The sequence below is a fragment of the Artemia sp. Qi Xiang Cuo genome, chromosome 9 (genome assembly GCF_049724085.1).
Source record: "Artemia sp. Qi Xiang Cuo chromosome 9, ASM4972408v1, whole genome shotgun sequence".
In the NCBI taxonomy this organism is placed as follows: Eukaryota; Metazoa; Arthropoda; class Branchiopoda; order Anostraca; family Artemiidae; genus Artemia; species Artemia sp. Qi Xiang Cuo.
The window spans coordinates 2,374,001-2,395,444 of record NC_142802.1 but is presented as its reverse complement, the minus strand read 5'-3'; the positions used below and the strand labels follow the sequence as shown (position 1 = coordinate 2,395,444).

Sequence of the window (21,444 nt, the reverse complement as noted above, 5' to 3'; positions counted from 1 at the left end):
CCAAAAAGTATAAAAATATCCAAAAAATGCTTCACGGCGATGGTAGTCTTTTTGTCGAGATTAGCCCCAGTTTCCACTCTTATACATTAGCAATACTTTTTGACAAATTTATTAATAATACAATGACACTAATTTTCATAAAACCAACATTTCATTAAGACGGTGCTATAATATTACTGGTTTGCATATTCAGTGATACAATTTCTGGATATTCCTTTCTGGTTATTGATAACCCATTTTGTCAAGATATTGACAACAAATATTACGGAATAAAATATTAACAGTCCACAGCTTCAGTAGTATGAAAGGGCTGCATCAGCAGTTTTACTTTACTTTCACTTAGTCTCAAGTCGTAAATCAATCGGAATCAGAACAAAAGATGAGGGTAGGGGCAGGAAAACAAAACAGAAGAACACAGATACGTAAACTCTAGCAAAAACGTTACTGAGTCCCACTAAAAATAGCATAGTCAGGGGTAGGGATTTTGGGGTAGGCTCTTACCATCACCCTCTCTTCCTCCTTAAAGTGAAAGTTCAATTTGAATGCGGACTTATTTCGAAATACTGGCAAACAATGGCATTTTTTGTGAGCCCCCCCCCCCTTGCTCAAGAATGGTCTTATTTCTTCCTTAAGGCCCTTTAATTACTGGGACTTGAATCACCCAACAACAGCAGCAAATTCAGACAATATATTCTAAGAAGCTTAAAACACAGGTGTATTCCCCCCCCCGAACAAAGTCACCAGAATACAGAACAAGTTGGGACCAGTCTTTTGCCGCACAACGCGATATCAGCATTCTTTTATTCCCCTTTTCACGGGTCTGTTTAACAGCATAAAGTAATTGTAGTTCGTGTTTGTACAATTTTACGTATCTTGTAAATAGCTCAGTTTTAGTGCTTCTTGGTGCTATGTCGAGAGTGTCAATAAATATGTCTAGGGGAGTTTGAGTTTCACAACTTATACTAATTTAGATAATATAGTGTTTACCATATGCTATGTTGTAATATATAAAGGGATTAATATTTAATTTCAAATTTCTCCATATTCTTATTTATTTGTTCAATCATTTCATGTGAACAAAGAGTGCTGAATTAGGACTGCACAGTGAGACAATCAGAATCACTGTTAGGCTCCTCTAAACTGGTCAGTTTTGTTAGATTGATCCAATATGCGGATTTATCCCTAATAGTCCTCTTTTCCTCAACCTATTCCTCACCTAAACACGTGAATAAAGTTTGTCAGAAAGCGGAAAATTGAGCCTAAAACTGTTGACGTTATTGATGATGATGAGGAATTGGGGGAACTGTTCCAAAGAAATGAGTAGGCGGTGCTTATCTCATCTAGGGCCAGATGTACAGCGTTTTTTTAGTTCTTTAAAAACTATGAAAACTGTCCAACCGCCATGGAGAAAGTTGGGTCGCATAGTAGCAATGCTACCTGACGTTTTCATGGCCTAGTGAAATTTGTTGGCAGATTTTGAAATTTATTGGCAGATTTGGCTTCTTTTGGTATTCTGCCGAATTCTGCTACGGCAGCTTTGGAATTTTTTCCATACCTGCTGTTCAGATTATCGAGCTTCTATGTTTTACTCTAAGAGTTAAATTTGTCAGTGAGCATTATTAAACTTATGGTAAAGTCAATCACTCAGAGTAGGCATGCACAAAGGGGGAAACTCTGAGGTCCATAAATCGCGTAATTTTCCTGATTTTTTTTTTTATATATCTGAATAATCATCGGTTAAACCGTCTATTCCTTAAGAAACCTGGAAAAACTCCTCCCCCCCCAAAAAAAAAATTACAAGTTCGCGTGTATACACTTAAATTAAATGGCTTAAGTCAGGGTCATATCCAGGATTTTTTGGTGTTGACGGAGGGGATATACGAATCAGCTTGAAATTTCCATGCAGCCATTGGACAACCATCTATCTTGGACAACTAGTTACATATAACAGTCCGAATCTTAAAGGGAGAAGGGTGCATTGAACTACGGCCTTACTAGCGTCAATGGTCCCTGTTTAAGAGGAGACGGTACTTTAAAATCCTCTTGCAATTCTCAGTGTCGGCTAAGCGTCACAAAGACAAAGGGCCCGTTAGCTTATTATCTTAGAGAAGTAGCCATCATCAAGATCTGTCAAGAATCTGTGGTTTGACGGTGAAACTTCACTGAGAAGAATTAAATTTTACGTCTCTTTTGTCGGCAAGGTTGCCAACCAAAGTGGCTAAATTGCTCTAATGATAATTCTTTTGAGCTGGTTTACAGCATTTTCTCGGCAAATATGCTAAAGCATTTTTTTTTGGACTGCCCTTTCTTGAACTTCAAAAAGAAAACGCTCCTCACTTAATCGAAAGAACAAAATTCACACTTACCGATAATACAAGTTTCATTAAAACTGAATATCTCCAGCAAAAAAACGAGAAAGGTTAAATAGTTTTTCTAAGATTTTCTAAGTAAATGACTACAGTAAATAGTTTAGTAAAGTAAATAGTTAAAAGTTTATTAAATAGTAAAGTAAATAGTTTTTGTCATTTATTCTGGTCTCTTATACAAGCTGTATGGAAAGACTGCCCAAATAAATTTCGAATAGTTTGGCCACACAGACTAAAACAGTATATAATGGACGAGATAGGTTGATCTTTAAGGTAACCACAACGAAAAAAATTATCGCAAAGAATTTCGGTACATCTGCAACGTAAACCAAGAGAAGCTTTGAAGCTGTTGAAAAGCTTCAACCCTACCTCACACAGTCAAGGAATTCACCGTCAAATAAAATAAATCTGACATGTTTAAAAATAATAGACGCCGTATCAAGTCAAGACATTGTATTTGATTTCCGAGTTGAGCTAACTACCCACAAAAAGCAAAGCTTCTGATTTCAGTCTTGATTCTTCGATACATAGCCATCTATAGAAGACGTACAAAACGTGCCTAACGTGCAAAACGTATCGAGAGTTGCTGCAAAATCTCAGGATCTATCTAAATAAAATCAAGTATCTATTTACTTATACCCCATGCTGGCGTTATGCAGCTAAACTATTCAAGCCAGAGACATAAATCTTTTACAGGATAACTTTAGAATCATGATAATACAAATTAGGCTATAAGCATTCCAAAAAATTTACATGTACTGAAAAATGAAAGTATGACCTTATGCCCGAAACAAAATTTACATAAATGGCATTGCACAAACACGTGAGGCATTGAAATTATTTTCTAAAAATTGCAACCGCATGAGTAAGTTCATTTATTTTATTCGAATTTTTTTGAATAAAATAGTCTATAGAACGTGTAAAACGAGTGTTCAATCTATAGCCCTAAAAATACGCAGAACATCAAATATTCATACATGCCATGTATACTTGAGTTTATAAGAAACGATCAGAAAAATTGCTGTTTGGCCATTCAAAAGTTGTTGTTGTTGTTTTTTTTTTTTTTTTTTTTTTTTTTTTTTTTTTTTTTTTTTTTTACAATTTATAATGTCAAAACCCTCTCTACAATGTTGTAAAAATTTTTTTTGCGAATAATTTTACATTTCCTAACCATCCTAAACAATGTCTATATTCTTAGGAAACAATTTTATCAAACAGTTCGTGGTAACGAACTGTAAGTGAGGAGCGACCCGGCTCAATGGTAACCGAAATTCTAGAAAACGGTTTTGATACCAATAGATACATCAAAAGAATAAGATTTCAATGCTGATTTCAAATATATAACTTTCATCAAGTTTAGTCCTACCCCTCAAAAGTTACGCGCCTGAGAAAATTTGGCTGATTTTCGAAAAAAGGGGGAAAGACCCCCTAAAATTTATAGAAGCTTGATGAAAATCACACCATCATATTCAGCGTATCAGAGAACCCAACTGTAGAGGTTTCAAGTCCCTATCTACAAAAATGTGGAATTTTGCATTTTTTGCCAGAAAAAAGATCACGGATGCGTGTTTTTTTTTTTTTCCAGGGGTGATCGTATCGACCTAGTGGTCCTAGAATATCGTGGGAGGACTCATTGGATTGGAAACTAAAAAGTTCTAGTGCCCTTTTTAAGTGACCAAAAAAATGGAGGGCAACTAGGCCCCCTCCCACGCTCATTTTTTTCCCAGTCACCTGATCAAAATTTTGAGATAGCCATTTTGTTCAGCATGGTTGAAAATATGAAAAATGTCCTTTAGGATGACTTAATCCCCCGAAGTCCCCGGGGGGAGGGCTGAAAGTTATGAACTTTGCCCAATATTAACATATAGTATTGGTTATTAGGAAGTATACAGACGTTTTCAGGGGGGATTTTTTCTGGTAGTAGGGGGGTGGGTGGGTTGGGGGTTATGTGGGAGGATCTTTCCATGAAGGAAGTTTTCGTGGGGGAAGGGACATTACTATGAAGGGGGCGCCGGATTTCCCAGCATTATTTAAAAAATGATCAGAAATTAAATATAAAAAAACAAGTTTTCCAACTGAAAATAAGGAGTAACATCAAAACATAAAACGAACAGAAAATATTACGTGTATGATCGGGTTCACCCCCTAGTCAGTGCCTCGCTCTTTAAGCCAAATATTTTTTAGTACTTTCATAAGAGCTATTTATTCTAAATAACGGCCTTTGTGATTAAGGGGTTATTTTTAAAGCATTGGAACAAAATTCGAACTTTAGCTTAAATAGCAATGTATTGACTAGTGGGAGCCCCCAATAGTATACTTATTAAAAATATATAAACATGGAAGTACGTTACGGAAGTTAATTCGTAAGTTACGTATATTTATTACAGATAAAAACGTTCGTAAATAAAATTAAACAACTGCCTAGAAAGCAATTTAAACACATAAAATTAAAAGAAATATGCAAATTTTGTTTCAATTATTCATGTACGGTGAGCAAAAATCAAAACCTGCATTAATTCAAAAACGTTCAAAAATTAAATAAAAAAACAAGGTTTTTTAACTGAAAGTAAGGAACGACGTTAAAACTTAAAACGAACAGAAATTATTCCGTATATGAAAGGGGCTGTCCCCTCCTCAACTCCTCGCTCTTTAAGCTAAAGTTTGACTTTCTCACAACTCTTATTTTTTTAAAACAATAAAAAACTTTTGCGTAAAGAGTGAGGCGTCGAGGAGGGGACAGCCTCTTTCATATACGGAATAATTTCTGTTCGTTTTAAGTTTTAATGTCGTTCCTTACTTTCAGTTAAAAAAAAACTTGCTTTTTTTTATTTAATAGAGCAAACAATGACGAGTATTACATTTCTCAATAAAGTGGAATTGACATTGAATGACATTTACGACATTTGACATTGACATTACGGCGTTGCATACGGAATTTACCTTAACGTAGTCCCACGAATTAATGAATTACATAGCCAGTGGTGTTTGAGACAAAAAGGCTAATTTAATAGAAATCAAGCTGCCTGGCAATGCTGGACTGAAATAGGCTCGAATAACTCGGAAAAAGATTCAATCAGAAAAAAATAGACTTACTTCCAATTTAAGCATGTATGGATAAATATCATTCACGTATTCTGAACATAGCTGAGTATTGCTTGCGTCGTCTTCGTCAATATTTACTATTTGAGAAGATGAATATGCATCTTGTTCTTCTATAGACATGCTAGACAACTCGTTGGTTGCGACGTCCATTGGAACTGGAGAAGGGGGCTTTGGAATACATCTAGAAAATATTCAGCACAACTAAGTTTAAACGTAACAATGACCAGAAAACCTTTAACTTTAGTAAAACAGCGCTGAAGAAAATTCTAATTTTCAAACACTATAGCCAGTGGTTCTCAAACTATGGTAAGTGTACTCCTTAGTGTACGCAAAAGTTTTTTAGGGGGTACGCGACCGGCCAACAAAAAAATAATACAACCCTTTAACTCTAGAACTGGCAATTTTATTTATATTTTAGCTATACTTTACTTAGTACCGGTAACTGAGAAGGGGTACCTAAAATGTTTTGTGGGTAAAAAGGGGTAGAGTGTCTAAATAAGTTTGAGAACCACTGCTCTAGACTAAAGTTATCTTTCTGAGTATATATACAGTTACCTTGTCTGAGTTAACAATCTTTAGACAAGTGATTACGGGAAACTAATTAGAGGAAACTTTAGTCCTAAGATTGGGCCCAACAGGAATTGAATACTGCTCGCACTACTAGCAGTGCAGCGTTAGGCAGGTGAACTGCAGCGTTAGGAAAATTCAAAGCAAGTTTAACTTTTTTACTAAAATAGTGATCTAAATTAAAGGTCTAGGTTATTTAAATTCAACCTAAAATTTGCTGAAAGTAATCAGGCTCATTTTTTTCAAACTATTTATATCGATTACAAAATAATTACAGCTAGGTTAGCATATACAATAAATATATGTATCGTGCTCTTTCGGCCGAAGAGGCTCTCTACTCTTCTAGCCAATGTAAAGTAGACAAAACAACATCGTTTCAAAAAAAAAACGTCTCTATTTAGGTTAGCATGATTAATTAAATGAATTGGCGGAGTATAGTGATTTTATGTTTTATTAGGGACGAAATTGAGACCCAAATAAGTATTACGTACTCTTTGCTTTGAACTTTCCCTATATGAGGGGAAGTGCAAACTTTTACCAAAGAGTTATTGTCACCAGGACACTTTCCAGAAGGGCTAGTTGGGCTACAAAATTATTGGGAAGCAAGAACTGGTGTTCTGGTCATAGGGTTTAAGGGACATCAATATTTTGAAGACGCTTATTAAGCGCTAGGAAAAAAAGGGGAGGAGCCACCGCTTTCCCGTTTAAACATCATAGCGGCGAACGTCAAAAGCAAGGGGGGGGGGTATTTTAAGTGAGTAATTTAGAATAGTGAGTAGGTTTACTCGTAGTTGACAGCTCTATTGCATTGCCCCTCGGCAAAAAGCTGTCCATTGGGCATCCATGTCTCCTTGTGATGGTGCTATATGACTAGAGACATAAATTAGGCTCATAACCTTCCCCCTCACCGGGTCCAACTTTTAAGCAGAAGGGTAGGCAAGTTCTACCTCATTTGAACCTGGATTATGAAAGGATTCTCCATTTGTACAGTTTGGGAACCTAAGTGGCTCCTTCAACCACCCCAAACTCAATTTCTGGCACACATATAAGCACGTAGCATCTTGACTGAAACGGAGTTCTTGATGGATTTTCAATTTGTATAAATGGAGGAAAAAGTGGGACTGGTCCCATTAAAGAACTTTTCCCACAGAATTTTTAGCAGGAAAGTGGGTACGGCTTACTTTAATTTTACATGAAATCTAAATTACAACATAGTATTTTATTTTTGAAGCCCAAAATAAGAAAAATGATGCAAAGATGATTTATAACTATGTTACAAATCGAGCAGAAATCAATATAACGCATACAAAATTGACCACAAAATAAGAGTGGGGCTGCACCCCCTCAAGCCCTTTTAAAGAAATGAATGTCATTTGCGATTTACTGAAAACAACGGAGCTGAGATCTTTTTTGTGACATTGAAAAAAAAACAAAAAAAAACAAAAAAAACAATGAAGTTTTCAGAAAACAATAAAATAGTTCATAGTAATTGAGATAATCAAATTATTTTCACTATGTTTTGTTATTATTCCATTTCATTCAAAGTATAGAAAACATCAGTAAACTGCAAATAATGGTCGTGCTTTAAGGGGGAGGGGAGCAGTTCAAGTCTAATTTGTGGTATTTCCAGCTTGTTTTAAGTTTGGCTTGTTATGTAATATATATATATATATATATATATATATATATATATATATATATATATATATATATATATATATATATATATATATATATATATATATATGGAAAGCCATCTGAAGGATATGTTAAGTATATTCGAGAAATGTGAAGATGAAGACATAGACCTACCAATGTTTGTAATTCGTTCTCCAAATGATGTACCAATCATTCCTGCTTTGGGTTATTCGAGTTTGAATGCGAAATTGAATAGAATGGAACACTTCCTAAAGACTGTTTCAAGTAAGTTTGATTTGTATGATAATCACTTTCCACCACTGCCTGCCCGTGCAACGCCGTCAACTGACTCTCACACCACTGTTGTTGTCTCTAAAGTGCTGCAAACACTAAATGACCCGATAAAACGCAAAGAAGTGCTCGATAAAGTGAGCTATCATGATGCAGTTACCAAGCTGAGTTTGCGAGGAGACAAATAGCTAATCAACGTAAAAAACTCTACCGCTGAAGAATTCAAAGACTTTATTTTAGCGATTTCAGCAGAATCTCCATCCAAGGTGATCACTAAACGGTTTTTTAGGATAGTCAGAAGAATATTGAAGGAATTAGACGTCTCATTCTTTCAAGGATATCCAGGCGTGGTGGAAGCTATGCGGCTTGGTGACACTGGCACGGTTAAGCTTGAGTTTTGTGACTCCATGTCAAAAGCCAAGGCTATGCAAAATGGTATTAACTTGGATATGAATATTTATCGGTGAAAGAATATCTGTCGGCACCTCGGTGCAGTCTAAAATGCCGTTCGCCAGACCATAAAGTAGCTGATTGTGGAAGTTTGGTTGCGAAGTGTGCACGCTGTGCGGGTCCTCATATTTCCACCAAGGATTCTCCCTGCCAGCTTGATGCAAGATGTGCCAATTGTGGTGAAAATTATGCCTCCTTTAGTCTTAGATGCAAAGTGCTGAGAGATATCGTTGCCAAGAAGAAATGATTGTGCCTGTTTCAACTGTTTCGTTTAACATAAATAGTACTCGTTTAAAGGAGCATATGATGCATGAACTGTATGGCCGGTTTGACACAGTATGCCTTCAAGAACACCTCCTGACTTCTGCTAGTATTAACGTATTAAAAAGAAGTCGTAATCATTTCGTTTTTACAACTAATGCTCAGGTCACTTTTGGTAGACCTTCTGAAGGCTTCGCGTGCATTGTTAAGAATAACCTGAGTTTTCTCTCTCCAGTGTGTTTTCACAGTCTCAAATACATCCTTGCGGTTCGGTTTGGTAATACTGTGCTGATAAATGTGTATCTCCCATGTAAAAAAAAAACTATTCCCGCTTTAAACGCGTATATGAAAGCCTTGGCAAATCTTAAGGCTATTCTTGCGTCTGTTGTATTAACTGGTAGTGATTTCATTGTGATTGGTGACTCCAACACAAATATTAAAAGTCAGTCAGTTTAATCCATTTTAGTCATTGAGACTTTTTCGGCTCACAAAACAGTTGAGAAAAGTGTTGATTATTCATATGTTCACCAATCTGGAAGTTTTTCAAATATCGACCATGTAGTTTCCTCGCCAAATATTAATGTATCAACTGTTCTTGTTCATGAAGACTATTGTGATATTGACCAATTCCCAATTTTGTTCTTTGCTTCAGTTGTTGCTTCCCATTCTACTAGACCATTTATGCAAAGTTCTAAGTGACTTTACAGGAATAACTGGAGTAGAGCTAATTTTGCACTTTATATTACTACGTTGTCCGCGTTACTATTATGTCGAGTCGCCCCTTACTTACCGTTCGCTACCCCGAACTGTTTGATTTATAAGCTTAAAAATATTCTAGATGATTTTTATATAAATAAAGTATTATTTCTAGATTAAAAGAAAGAACAAGAAGCTTTTTAAAATTAAAGTTGCTAGAAAAAAACATACCACAAATTTATATTTTGTTACTGAGCTATTGGAAGCGATGAGCCTTTGTGGGCTGAGCTTTGACACTGTCTGTTTTTTTTTTTTTTTTTTTTTTTCCACACCAATTATTAACACAAAAGCTAACATAACCGCATCCCCTCCAAATGCCACGACATGATACAGAGGAGAAATAATCAAACAAATTAAAAAAAAACATTAACCTCAGAAGGGATTAAAAAAAAAAAAAAAAAAAAAAAAAAACAATACAAAGCCTAGCTACAACATCATGTATCCTGCTAGCCTTAACTCAACACACTCAACCTTTTATATACATCCATAATACTAACGAAAATGAAGCTTACATCTCTTTTGTTTTTTCTTTGACTTCAGCAGAAGTTGTTTTTGCTTGCAATGATCTTGCGATTCCAGACTGTCTTACGACTAATGGTTGCCTTTTAACCACAACAGGTTCTTTTTTAGCTACACCAATAGTTGAACGAGTTGTATCACGATTCTCAAGACTTACTAGCCCACGTCGTTGAGTTGTTCCGACTTTTTTGACATCCTTCACTGATGGTCTTGTAGTCTAGAATAACAAACATTTGGCAATTGGTTGCATCAGACGTAAATCAAACATATGCGCGTACATAATTTATGCATAATAATATAATATAATAATGTGTTAATACAATAATGAGCAACATAATATGTTAATGTCATATAATGAGCAATATAATGTCATGTAAAGAGTAATGTCATAATGTTATAATAATACTAATATAAATTTATTATAATAATATGCATAATAATTTATTAGAGAAAAATAAACAGAAAATATTCATGTGGAAGGGGGCTTCGAAAGCCTCTGTTAGGATATAATGTAGCGATTTTTAATTTTGATGCCTTTGCCTCATATGTTCTTGGGCGTTCATATGGGACGTCTTTGCTTCATAATTATGGTAAGTTCTAGCCCTTAAGAGGGAAGGATGACTCTTAGAAAAGGGGGAGTTGGAGGCCAGAAATACAATCAAGACAATTTTTAGATTACTATCTTATAATTTTCCCGTTATCCCTAACCCTTCTGCGTAGATATATGTCTGGATATCAGCAAATGTGCGTAAGGATGTGCAAAATTTACTTAAACCGATCGAAAAGTATCCCGCGCACAAAAAGTACAAATTCAGGAGTTCAAGCATGTACATATTAGGGGTAATTTAGCCATCAACCCCCCCCCCCTAAAAAAACATTTTAGGTCATTTGTGGGTACTTGTCTGTTATAGCGCCAACCACTCAGGAAGTGAAGTTAGGTTGATCCTAATAAAATATATCAAAATATGATAAAAAATAAATAAATAAATAATTGCACATTAGGAGGTGGGGATAAAGTATAGCGGGTCTGAATGCAAAATGTGTTAGGTACAATTATTCTGCATACTATGAAGTAAGAATCATTTTCTAACTTCATATTGTCGAAATAATTTATCCCCCCCTCCCCACCCTAATGTGCAGATATATAGCCCAAATAATATATTTCCCATCTATTCTGTCACTTTTCTTTGTCTTGTCTCATGATAAGCTGAAAAAACTAATGAAAGAACCGGTTCTACAGTGTGTCAATGGGTGAACAACTTGAGTGGTCGGCGCTATAACAGACAAGTATCTATTTGCGAATTAACCTATACATTCAAGTATAAGACATCGTATGGAAATTCAAAGTTAATTTAGTGAGTTTGAAACAAAGGTTTGTTTTCGCTTTTGTTGAATACAAAAGACAGATATCAAGGTTTAGGTATGTTGTATGTCGTAGCTAAACATAAATTTGACCAAAAAAAGGGGGAGGGGGGCTTACGGGATGCTTTCTGAGTGATTGGGTTAAATTACGTAAAAAGTGCATTTTAAAGCTCCAATTCATCAATCATCAGAGGATAAATTTCACGGTCCTCTCTTCCCTTGTGTACTGTCGTACTTATCTTAGCCGAACTTTTCTCTCCAATTTTCTCTTCTTCTCTCAGGCTTACACCACCCAGACAGTCAGGATTTTCTCCAAGGTCACATTTTATATAAATTTATCTATTTCATAAGGTTTTTTTCGACTCTAGTTCTTCAGCCCCTTACCCCGAAACGTAATATCCCTTCGAGAAAAGTACGAGCCTGAAGGATGAGCACTATTTCAAACACACAAAAAGAAGAAGAAACGAACAGACGCACTAGTTGCTTATCAGCTTAAATAAGTACATCATATGAAGCTTGAGCAACTGTAGCAGCTCCTTTACAACTGCAAAACTACACTGCAAATTGCACAACTGCAAAAATTCTGCAACTGCAGCACAATTGCATGTTCTCAAGAATAATTATAATTATATGGAGTTAGAGCAATTTTCCAAAAAGGTTGTTTAGTTATTATTCATTAAAAAAAAAACTCTTCATAAATAGTGTAAACAAGAAGTAAAACGTTGTAATCCCGAAATAAAACCTTTTATAATCATTTATTATCAGACGAACATAGAGTAATAAAATTATCTCTTGTAGACCCAATATTAAAAATTATGTATCACTTCTAAATTTCTAGGAACAATTCTGCAGACATCAATCTTGAATTATGCAAGAATGGGTAGCCAGATCTTAGAGACACTTTGTTGAAAGCAAAATCTAATTCAAAAAGTATACCTTGTGGAGATTAGAAACATATCTGACCTTTAGAGGGAAGGGGCCCTTAAATTATTTTCGACCGCACCCATTTTGATTTCAGTGAGGGACAGAAGGTTCCTAAATTCATATTTCTTAGTCTTGCTCACCTTTTGGAGATTAGAACCCAACCTTGCCTTTGTAGATGATGGGCCCCTAAATTATTTCCGTCACGAGGGCATCCAGGAGGCTTTTGAATCCCAGCCAAAGTTGGTCTGAAGTAAGATGTTCTAGTGGTTCTTTTCGTGAGGTTTCGCACCCATGTCAACCCCAGTGGGGGATAGAAGGTCCCTAAATTCACATTTATTTTGTTTTGTTTACATTTTGGTTCTCCAGTCCAAAATCCATTCCCATGTTCAAATCGTAGTCGTCGCGACGTTTACCAGAATACATTGTTGAATCTCAAGTGTTTTGGAGATGAGGCCCCAATCGAAAAACTACGGAGAGGTAAAGAGGGGCGTCTAAATGCACGCCATTAGAAGAATAGCTAGTGTTAGATTTCACTAAATTTAACTCAGAAGTAATAATCGATGGTCTATTTCTGCTTTTTCAAAGTCAATGGTCTATTCACCCCTTATGGAGGAGGAAGAAGGGTGTCTCTAATCTCGTGTTGTCAAGACATCTTTCAGAACGATCGTCGGATCTTAGCCAAACTCAAATAGCGTCATTATTATGCCATTAGTGTTGATAACCCTTCCAGCCTCTCAGGGGAGAAGGGTGAAGGGAAAGAGGATCCTTTAATTCTTGTCATCACCCCTTCTACCAAAAGGGGACGTTTGATCCCAACCGAGCATGGTGAATGTAAAATTTGGTGTTGTATTTGTGCTTCCCAGTGACTAGACATAATCCCATCCCTGAAGAGGAGAAGGAGGTACAACCCATTCTTGGGTGGAAGTCTACAAGAATATGTTGTTGGACCTCAACGAAAATTGGTTGAAAGTAGGAGTAGGCTAACTGTTCTAGTTACCTTTCTGGGGTCTGTACTTGATTCAACCTTTCTGGGGAGAGAAGTTCCCTCTATTCTTGTCATAATGACCTCACCAAAACGGGTAGCCAGATTCATAGACAAAACTTGATGGAAAGGAATAGAGCAGATATCCTACTTGTTTTTTGTTTTTGTTACCCAGAGGGAGGAGGAAGGGATACATTCTGGTAATCAGGACATCTGAAACCACGGATGTTAGATTGTTAAGGGCTGGGCACACGTAGCTGATTTCGGGAACTGATTTCAGCATCAGTGGATAAACGATAGCGGTAAAAAAAAAAAATTGTTGAAAGAAAAATTTATTGCGCGAGATTTTCAAAACAAAAAATCATGGACACAAATAGTCAACTGGAGTTTATTAATAGCTGCACGATTGATCTCAACTTAGTTCTCACCTCAGTAGCGGAGTCTTTCACCACAGGCATCTCTGGAAAACTATTTATTTGTATCCCTATTTTTTATGATGATCATAATGAAAATCGGCGCTGATTTTGTAAATCGGCGACGAAAACAAGAAAATTTTTCAAGCTCAAATCGACGGCGATTTCTTTTAAAATCGATGCTGATTTGGAAATCAGTTCCCAAAATCAGCGTCGTGTGCCCAGCCCTTTACTTAACAACTATTTACAATAAACTGAAATCGAACGCAAAAAAAATAAAAAGTAAAACCAAAACGTTGCTCCCTTAACACAATTAGAATTTAAGAAGCAAGGCACATTCAAAACTGAAAGAAAAAAATACAATAAAATGATAAATATATTAAGGCCAAAATTTAGTCTCTCAAAGCGATATTAATGTCAAAGACAATATTAGCACAGTAAATACTTTATTAAGTGAATGACCTTGCATACAATATCATATTAAATTATATTAGATGTTAAATTAAAGTGGCTTAATTTAGACACTATTGGCTGAGAAGCAATTGCATACCATACTATGTGTATGCTGGTGCACACAAGTGGTATCCATGAAATATATTTCCTAATTTGAGATTAAAAGTAATTTGACATTTTTGTAGATTACAATATTATTTTGAAGCTCAAATTCCTGTGATAACTAAAATACAATCTGAGACACAGAAAATTCATTTCTGCTGAAAAGACATCTATTAACCTGTTTGAATAGCTCACAGAAACAGTATTAATCAAAGATATTTCTTAGTTTCGAGACACACACACACACAAAAAAAAAAAAAAAAAAAAAAAAAAAAAAAAATCAAAATTATAAGCAGATTACAAGGTTATTTTGAAACTCATACTTCTGCAAAACTTTAAAAAAGGCAATCTGAGGTACAAGAGCTTTATTTCTGCAGAAAATAAAAAAAATCTGAGAACAACTGTTTGAAATAACTCACAGGAGCATAATCCATCCAAGATATTTCTTACATGAAACTCAAACTTTTATGAAACTTTCCAAATGCCAATCTGAGATGGAGAAAATTCATTTTGCAGAAAAGGAAAACTGTAAAAAAAAGTTTAAAATAACTCACAGGAGCAGCAGAAATGCTAGTTGCTCTTAATCTTGTTGCCATGACTAAAGCGATTTCTCTATAGTATGTTCACTTCAAGATCTAAAATTATAGTAGGCTTCTTCTTCAACTGAAATGAAAAAACAAGAATGGATGAAATTATTAAATTCACTTCAATATCCACAATTATAGTAGATTACTTTTTCAACAGAAATGACAAAAAGAATAGATAAAATAATCAAATTCATCACTTGAGCATTTAAGACATCACCAAGCCCAGTGTTAGCAACCACAATTGCAATAATGCACATTATCTTAAAAAATTGTGTTGCATCTTCTAATAATTTTGTATAAAAACTGAATTTCAACTTTTATTACAGATAGTAAAATCTATCTTAATAAATTTTATTATTTAAAGTTTCTTCTATCCTATTAAAGTGCCAAGAACAGAAGAAACAGTATCTACTAATATTCAACATATTTTCAACCTAAAAAACAAGTAAACCAGAGTTCATAAATGTAATTTGGTAGATAGACAGAGCTGAATCTCAACTACCAAGTGATAGCAAAATTGTTGTATTTTGTTGACACATCAAAATTTTAGGAGAATAGAAATATAATATACCAAAAATTGCACAGGGAAAATAAACCTTCAAGAATAAGGTAAAAGGTAAAGAATACAGCATTAGACTTACATACAGCTAGTCTCTACCAGCATTACTGACCTCTGTTTCATGGTCCCTCTGCCAGGAAGTGCATAGGGGGAGGCAGCTATCCTGTGCTTTTGCCCACCCTTCTTGTTTACCTTTCCCTTATTTTTCCAGGTACTCATTTTCAGCTGAATTGAGTTTGCATTTTTTTTTGAAAATAGAACCAATTTTCCTAGATTCTACAAATTTTTCAATTAGGAAAGGATTTGGTATTCTATTTTTAAAACATTGTCCCAAACTGTCATTTGGACTGTAGACCATGACATAAAAGATATTTCTCTTTACCACAAAATATTTTGAAGCTTAAAAAAGAAAATTTTCTGGAAGGGGTGAAGGTTTGAAACCTTCATAGGCTTCAAATTGGGCTGTAGAATCATTTCTGGAAGTTTCATTCACCCACCAAAACAAATTTTTGAATTATGGTTAATTTATAAGTATAGGTTTTTTTTATAAATGGTTTATTTAAGATAAAAGGATTTTCAGCTTGAAAAGTCCTATAATGCTAGGAGCACAATGCATACAATTCTTCTTAAAGGAAAGCATATATATTCAAATGTAAACAGGTGGTTTCTACATCCTAAAGCTCCAACTCCTTCATCCATTAACACACACCTCTTCTCCAAATTATACTGTTTACCATTTTTATTATTATTACAAAATAGCAAAAGATTAACATTCTAATTGAAATATTCTGTTCCTACCGAAAACTCTGTCAAATAATGGACATGATCCCCCTAAGCAGTGGTTCTTATCTGCTGGCAAAGACACACTGTCCTCAAAATGCAAGACTTGCATCTATATATGGTAGGATGTAGATGACAATCAAAGCTTGGCAAGGAAAGGTGCTTTAACAAACTGCTTACATCTCAGTGTATATTGGTATCTAAGTGAGCAATTTAAAAGGTGTCTTATCCTATCTAAATCAACATATATATTGTATTTTTTAGGCCTGATCTAGTTGGCTTTGCTTAGTCATTTCTAATAGCCTGATCAAATATTATTTTATTATTTCTTTATCATTTCATTATTATTGAAGGAATATCAGGTTTTTCTGTTGCAAAATCAGAAAATCTTAATTTGTTAGGCACAATTATTCTGCATATTACAAGTTAAGAATTGCTTTCTACCACAGTTGAAATACTTTACCCCCCCCCCCTTATGTGCAAATGTATAGCCCAAGTTATATATTTTCTATGTATTCTGTCACTTCTCTTTGTCTTGTCTCATGCTAAGCTGAAAGAAACTAATAAAAAAAAGTACCATAATGTGTCAATGAATGAACAACTTGAGCAGTAAGGGTTATATCATACAAGTACCAATTCAACTTCCATTTAGTGAAAAGTTTGCATTGTATATGTGAATTTTGTATTTCATTAGGGCTGGGAATCATGCATGATTAAATGAAATCCAGCATAAAAATACCACTTCAATTTTACAAAATATTTTTTAGAAAATTATTTTAGTATCAAATATTTATTCCAATGAGAAGTTATAACAAGAGATAATGATTCTTGATTAAATCCTATATGATTAGTTTTTTCTATCTTGGAAAGTAGTTGAGCTATATGGCTTAAATGTTATGAGCTATATATTTTAGCTTTATACATATCCAGGCAAAGACTCACATCATATTTTGGCATTTTGGTTAATCTTTGCAAAAGGTGAAAAGAAGCCTGAACTTTATTCAGTATAAAACCTGCACAAGAAGCAAATGAATCATAATTGATTTTAACACAAATTGTATTCAGGCAATTCTAACTAGCCTATTGCTAACTGTCAGCCAATCCTAGCTCCCTATATTAGGCCTATATCCAAAGTTAGGAACCTACTACCTATGTTTATGATAGATACATTAGAATAAAATTATTTTCCAAGATTAGGCACTGTCTGAGTGCTCAAAGTATTATTCTAGGCTGTACTATTGGTTATTAATTTGTTTAAAATAGTTAGTATTACAGAGGTAAAAAACAAATTCAAGCCAATCATATGCCTAGCTATAAAGAAGATTTTAGATAAATCCAGGGATGAGATAGTCCAATTTCAAGCCCATGGAATAAAAATTTTACAGTGATTTAACTGCTGAAGTGGTGTTAAGCTGTCTGACTACTAGTCTAGGCATCTTATCTCTACTTTAGGCTAGGTTTTTTCCAAAGCCTAGAGTTAAACAAAAGCAAGCTCAGGCCAAATTAAGGAAAAATATAATTTTTCCTATTTTAAGACAGGCATCAGCATTAATACACAGTTGGGGCTGTTGAGAAGGAAACATATTAAGAAAATTTTTACTTCATAATAAGCTATGCAGAAAAATTGTATTTATCATATTTTGGGGGGTAAAATTCTAGTTTAACTACTTTTTGCTATCTTAGAAAGGGGTTAAGTTGGGAAAATGAAACTTTCAGGGATGAGTTTACAGACTAAAGTATGCCCTGGGAAGGTATTTTTAAGTAACTACCTCCACTCTTTCTCTCTCTAGATGGCTCTGACATGATGATAAAATAAAATAGGATGAATATATACTAGTTGTGTGTGTGTGTGGGTGGGGGGGGGGGGTTGTTATCCTCAAAGACCTAATTTCCAGGGCTTTTGACTATGTTGAACAAAATGACTATCTCAAAATCTTGATTTGATGTGTTTGGGGAAAAGGTGGGCATGAGAGGGGGGTTAGTTGCCCTCTGATCCCTTTTGGCTATTAAAAAGGGCACTAGCACTTTGAATTTCCAATTGAATGAGTTCTTTTTGAAGTTTCTACAACAAAGCTTCCTATAAAAACCTTATATGCCCCCAGGGCATAATCTACAACCCTTGCCCTGAGGGCTGTGGGGGAGTGTCCTCCTCAAAACATAATTTCTATCTGGAAATCAAGTGTGTTGAACAAAATGGCTATCTCAACATTTTGATTGGATGTGTTTGGGGAAATGGTGGGCGTGTAAGGGGTGTCAGTTGCCTTCCAATCACTTTTGACCCTTAAAAAGGGCACTAGAACTCTTGATTTCTAATCAAATGAGCCCCCTTTGAAGTTTCTACGATGACCTCTTCCATATAAAGTGCCTCTGGGAAAAAAAAACAAAAAAACATTGGAGCTGTATGGCCTTTACTATAGGCAACCACTATAGCGTTGCCTCTGACTACCCCCACTCTTTCTCTCTCTAGATGGCTCTGACCTTTAAAAATATTTAGGTTATAAAAGTAAAATTTTGCAAAATAGATGATCTGCTTAAATGAAGTACAACAAAACTTGGTACTCCTGTACTAAATGGACTATTTTATACAGTGCTAGTTTGGTTAATGCTAATGAAATAAAACAGGATGAATATATAATAGTTTAGAAACAAATTTGGGCTATATATTTGCACATTAGGGGGGATGGGGGGTAAAGCATAGCATATATTAAATATGTAACCTAACCTAAGTACCCATCAAAAATGGGTTTTATCATTGCCTACTCTATAGTGGATACCTCAGGTTTTTGTTTCTGGTTTTAAAAGAGTCTGTTTAGTACAGGAGTACCCAAAACTGTTTTCAGCTTCACAACTTTGCTCAATCCGACTTAATGAGGTTTCAAACATCCAAAAATACATCTCCTAAATTAAAAAAAAAAAACATTGAAATAGCTTAAAATTCTACTCAAATAACAGGAATTACATTTTCAGATCTAAAACCAGAGAAAAAACTGATAACTGAAAATTAAGGTAAAATGTTGTTTTGTCAAAATTTCAATAGGCTTAAGTTCTTGGGTCTATAAAATGCTTTAATCCAAGGTTATATAATAAATTGCTAGATCAAAGCTTTTATATAAAGATTAGGGTGGAATAAAGCAAGCCTAGGCAAATTTCAAGACTTAGAAGTCCAAAATGGGTTAGCACGGAAACTTGGCAATACCTTCCTAAAGTATGTTTTTGGTCCTGGATTCATTACTGAGTCTTATTTTCCTATCCTAACCCCTTTCCAAGATAGCAAAAAGTAGCTAAACTAGAATTTTACCTTTTGAGGGTACTTCTACTACACCTTACCTCCTTGTAATGTGAAAATAAAAAACTATAGGCCTCATCCAAATTATAGCCTAGTCTATAGGCTAGGCTATTTTATGTTTTTCTGTTTCTTAATTTTTTAAAATTCAAGTTAAAGGTTTCAGATGAAACAAGTGATAGCCAATACCTATGACAAAATTTATGGAAAATATAGAATTTGAGCTAAAAACTTGCAGATTAGGGGGAGGAGGGATAAATTAGGCTATAATGGAACAGCCCTTCAAATGTTTTAACCTGGTATTTCAGAATATTATGAAGTACACCAGGAATTTTTAATTTATATAATCCCTTCTCAATAGTCCCAATTTTGCAGTTATACCCTGGTAGTAGGCTATATAGACCAATCTTTCATACCATTTCAGTAAAATTCTACTTTAGCTACTTTTGGCTATCTTGAAAAGGGGTTAGGTTAGGACAATGAGACTTTCAGGGATGGGTCTACAGGCTAAAGTATATCTCAGGAAGGTATTTTAAAGTACCTACCCCTACTCCTTCTCTCTCTAGAGGGTCCTTAAATTTACCTACATGACAGGTCTATACCCATTGAAATTTTGACAAAACAACATTTTACCTTAATTTTCAGTTATCAGTTTCTTTTTCTCTGGCTTTAGCTCTGAAAATGCTATTTCAGTTATTTGAGCAGAATTTTAACACATAAATAGTTTATTTCCAAAATTTAGGAAATGTATTTGCATATCTTTAAAACCTTATAAATTGGGATTGAGCAAAGTTGTGAAGCTGAAAACAATTTTGTTGTACTTCATTTAAGCAGAAGATCTATTTTGCAAGGTTTCACTTCTATAACTCACATATTTTTAAAGGTCATCAAAGATCAGGACCCTCTAGAGGGAGAAGGAGTGGAGGTGGGTACTTCAAAATATCTTCCCATGACATACTTTAGCCTGTAGACCCATCCCTGAAAGTTTCATTTTCTTAACCTAACCCCTTTCCAAGATAGTCAAAAGTAGCTAAAGTAGAATTTTACCCAATTACACAGCCATAGCCTACAAACTGAGCATATGATTTGTATTATAAGTTTGAACCTGGTCAGAACCAAGCATTAAACAGTGCAGGGAAAAGGCTACATCCAACTAAAAAAGCAGGCAGCCCTGTAGCCTAGGTTGTTTAGATGCTTAAACCCTGGAATTTCTGCAACAAATAACCTATTGTCTGTCAATAAGCGTTTAAGAGCAGTGGTAAGCCTATATCTTCCCCGGAAGCGGCTTTCTTTCAAGGGGTAGGCAATTCAAAGCTACATTCATAAACTAAAATTAGACAGATACCTTTTCACAATTTCTTCCAACGGCAACTTTTGAATTTTTAAATTTGGCGGTGAAAACTGAAAGTTTCCATAGAACGACCAAGCCGCTTCTACTGAGAATGGGCAATCCTATCCACGTTCCGACTATATATATATATATATATATATATATATATATATATATATATATATATATATATATATATATATATATATATATATATATATATATATATATATATATATATATATATATATATATATATATATATATATATATATATATATTTTTACAATTCACCAAGCAATGATAGTTAGCTGGATGGAACTATCAGACCAGTTTACTCATAGAGCATAGAAAATCATAAAGATCAAATTCATGCAAGATTTCACTATTTTTCCCATTTTAAAAAATTGGTGTTAGTCTGGGTTAACGGTAAAATCTGGCTACGAAACTTTGCAGAATCCAGCCCCTAATGTTTTGTTTATCTATGTCTACCTAAGGTACAGATTCTTTTCCAAACAGTCCTAGCACCCCTAGTTAAACTTTCCTAAAGTAATGATGCTATGACTGTTTTGAAAAAAATTTAGTTTTAAAGATTGTATTTTAATGTGAGTTCTTTTATATTATATTTTCATTTGTTTTACTGAGGACGACCCTTGTATATAAGGTCAAAATATTCGTTTAAAGTTGTATTCCACTGTTTTATAATAAAAAAAAAATCC

General features: G+C 34.6%; 1 protein-coding gene across 2 annotated transcripts in view; it reads right to left on the bottom strand.

The window, feature by feature from the left end:
- Positions 1-21,444, bottom strand: part of LOC148948218 (G2/mitotic-specific cyclin-B2-like) — a 113,663-nt gene that overhangs the window by 16,452 nt on the left and 75,767 nt on the right. Inside the window, exons 1-4 of one of the 2 annotated variants that reach the window (XM_089094212.1) lie at positions 20,621-20,641; positions 14,741-14,849; positions 9,944-10,167; positions 5,460-5,649 (exon numbers count right to left, since the gene is read on the bottom strand). In XM_089094212.1, the coding sequence (XP_088950338.1) occupies positions 5,460-5,649; positions 9,944-10,167; positions 14,741-14,782 (456 nt within the window). In that variant the 5' untranslated portion in view covers positions 14,783-14,849; positions 20,621-20,641. Of the gene's footprint in view, positions 1-5,459; positions 5,650-9,943; positions 10,168-14,740; positions 14,850-20,620; positions 20,642-21,444 lie in introns of those variants that run through there. The other variant, XM_089094211.1, reaches the window with a different exon arrangement.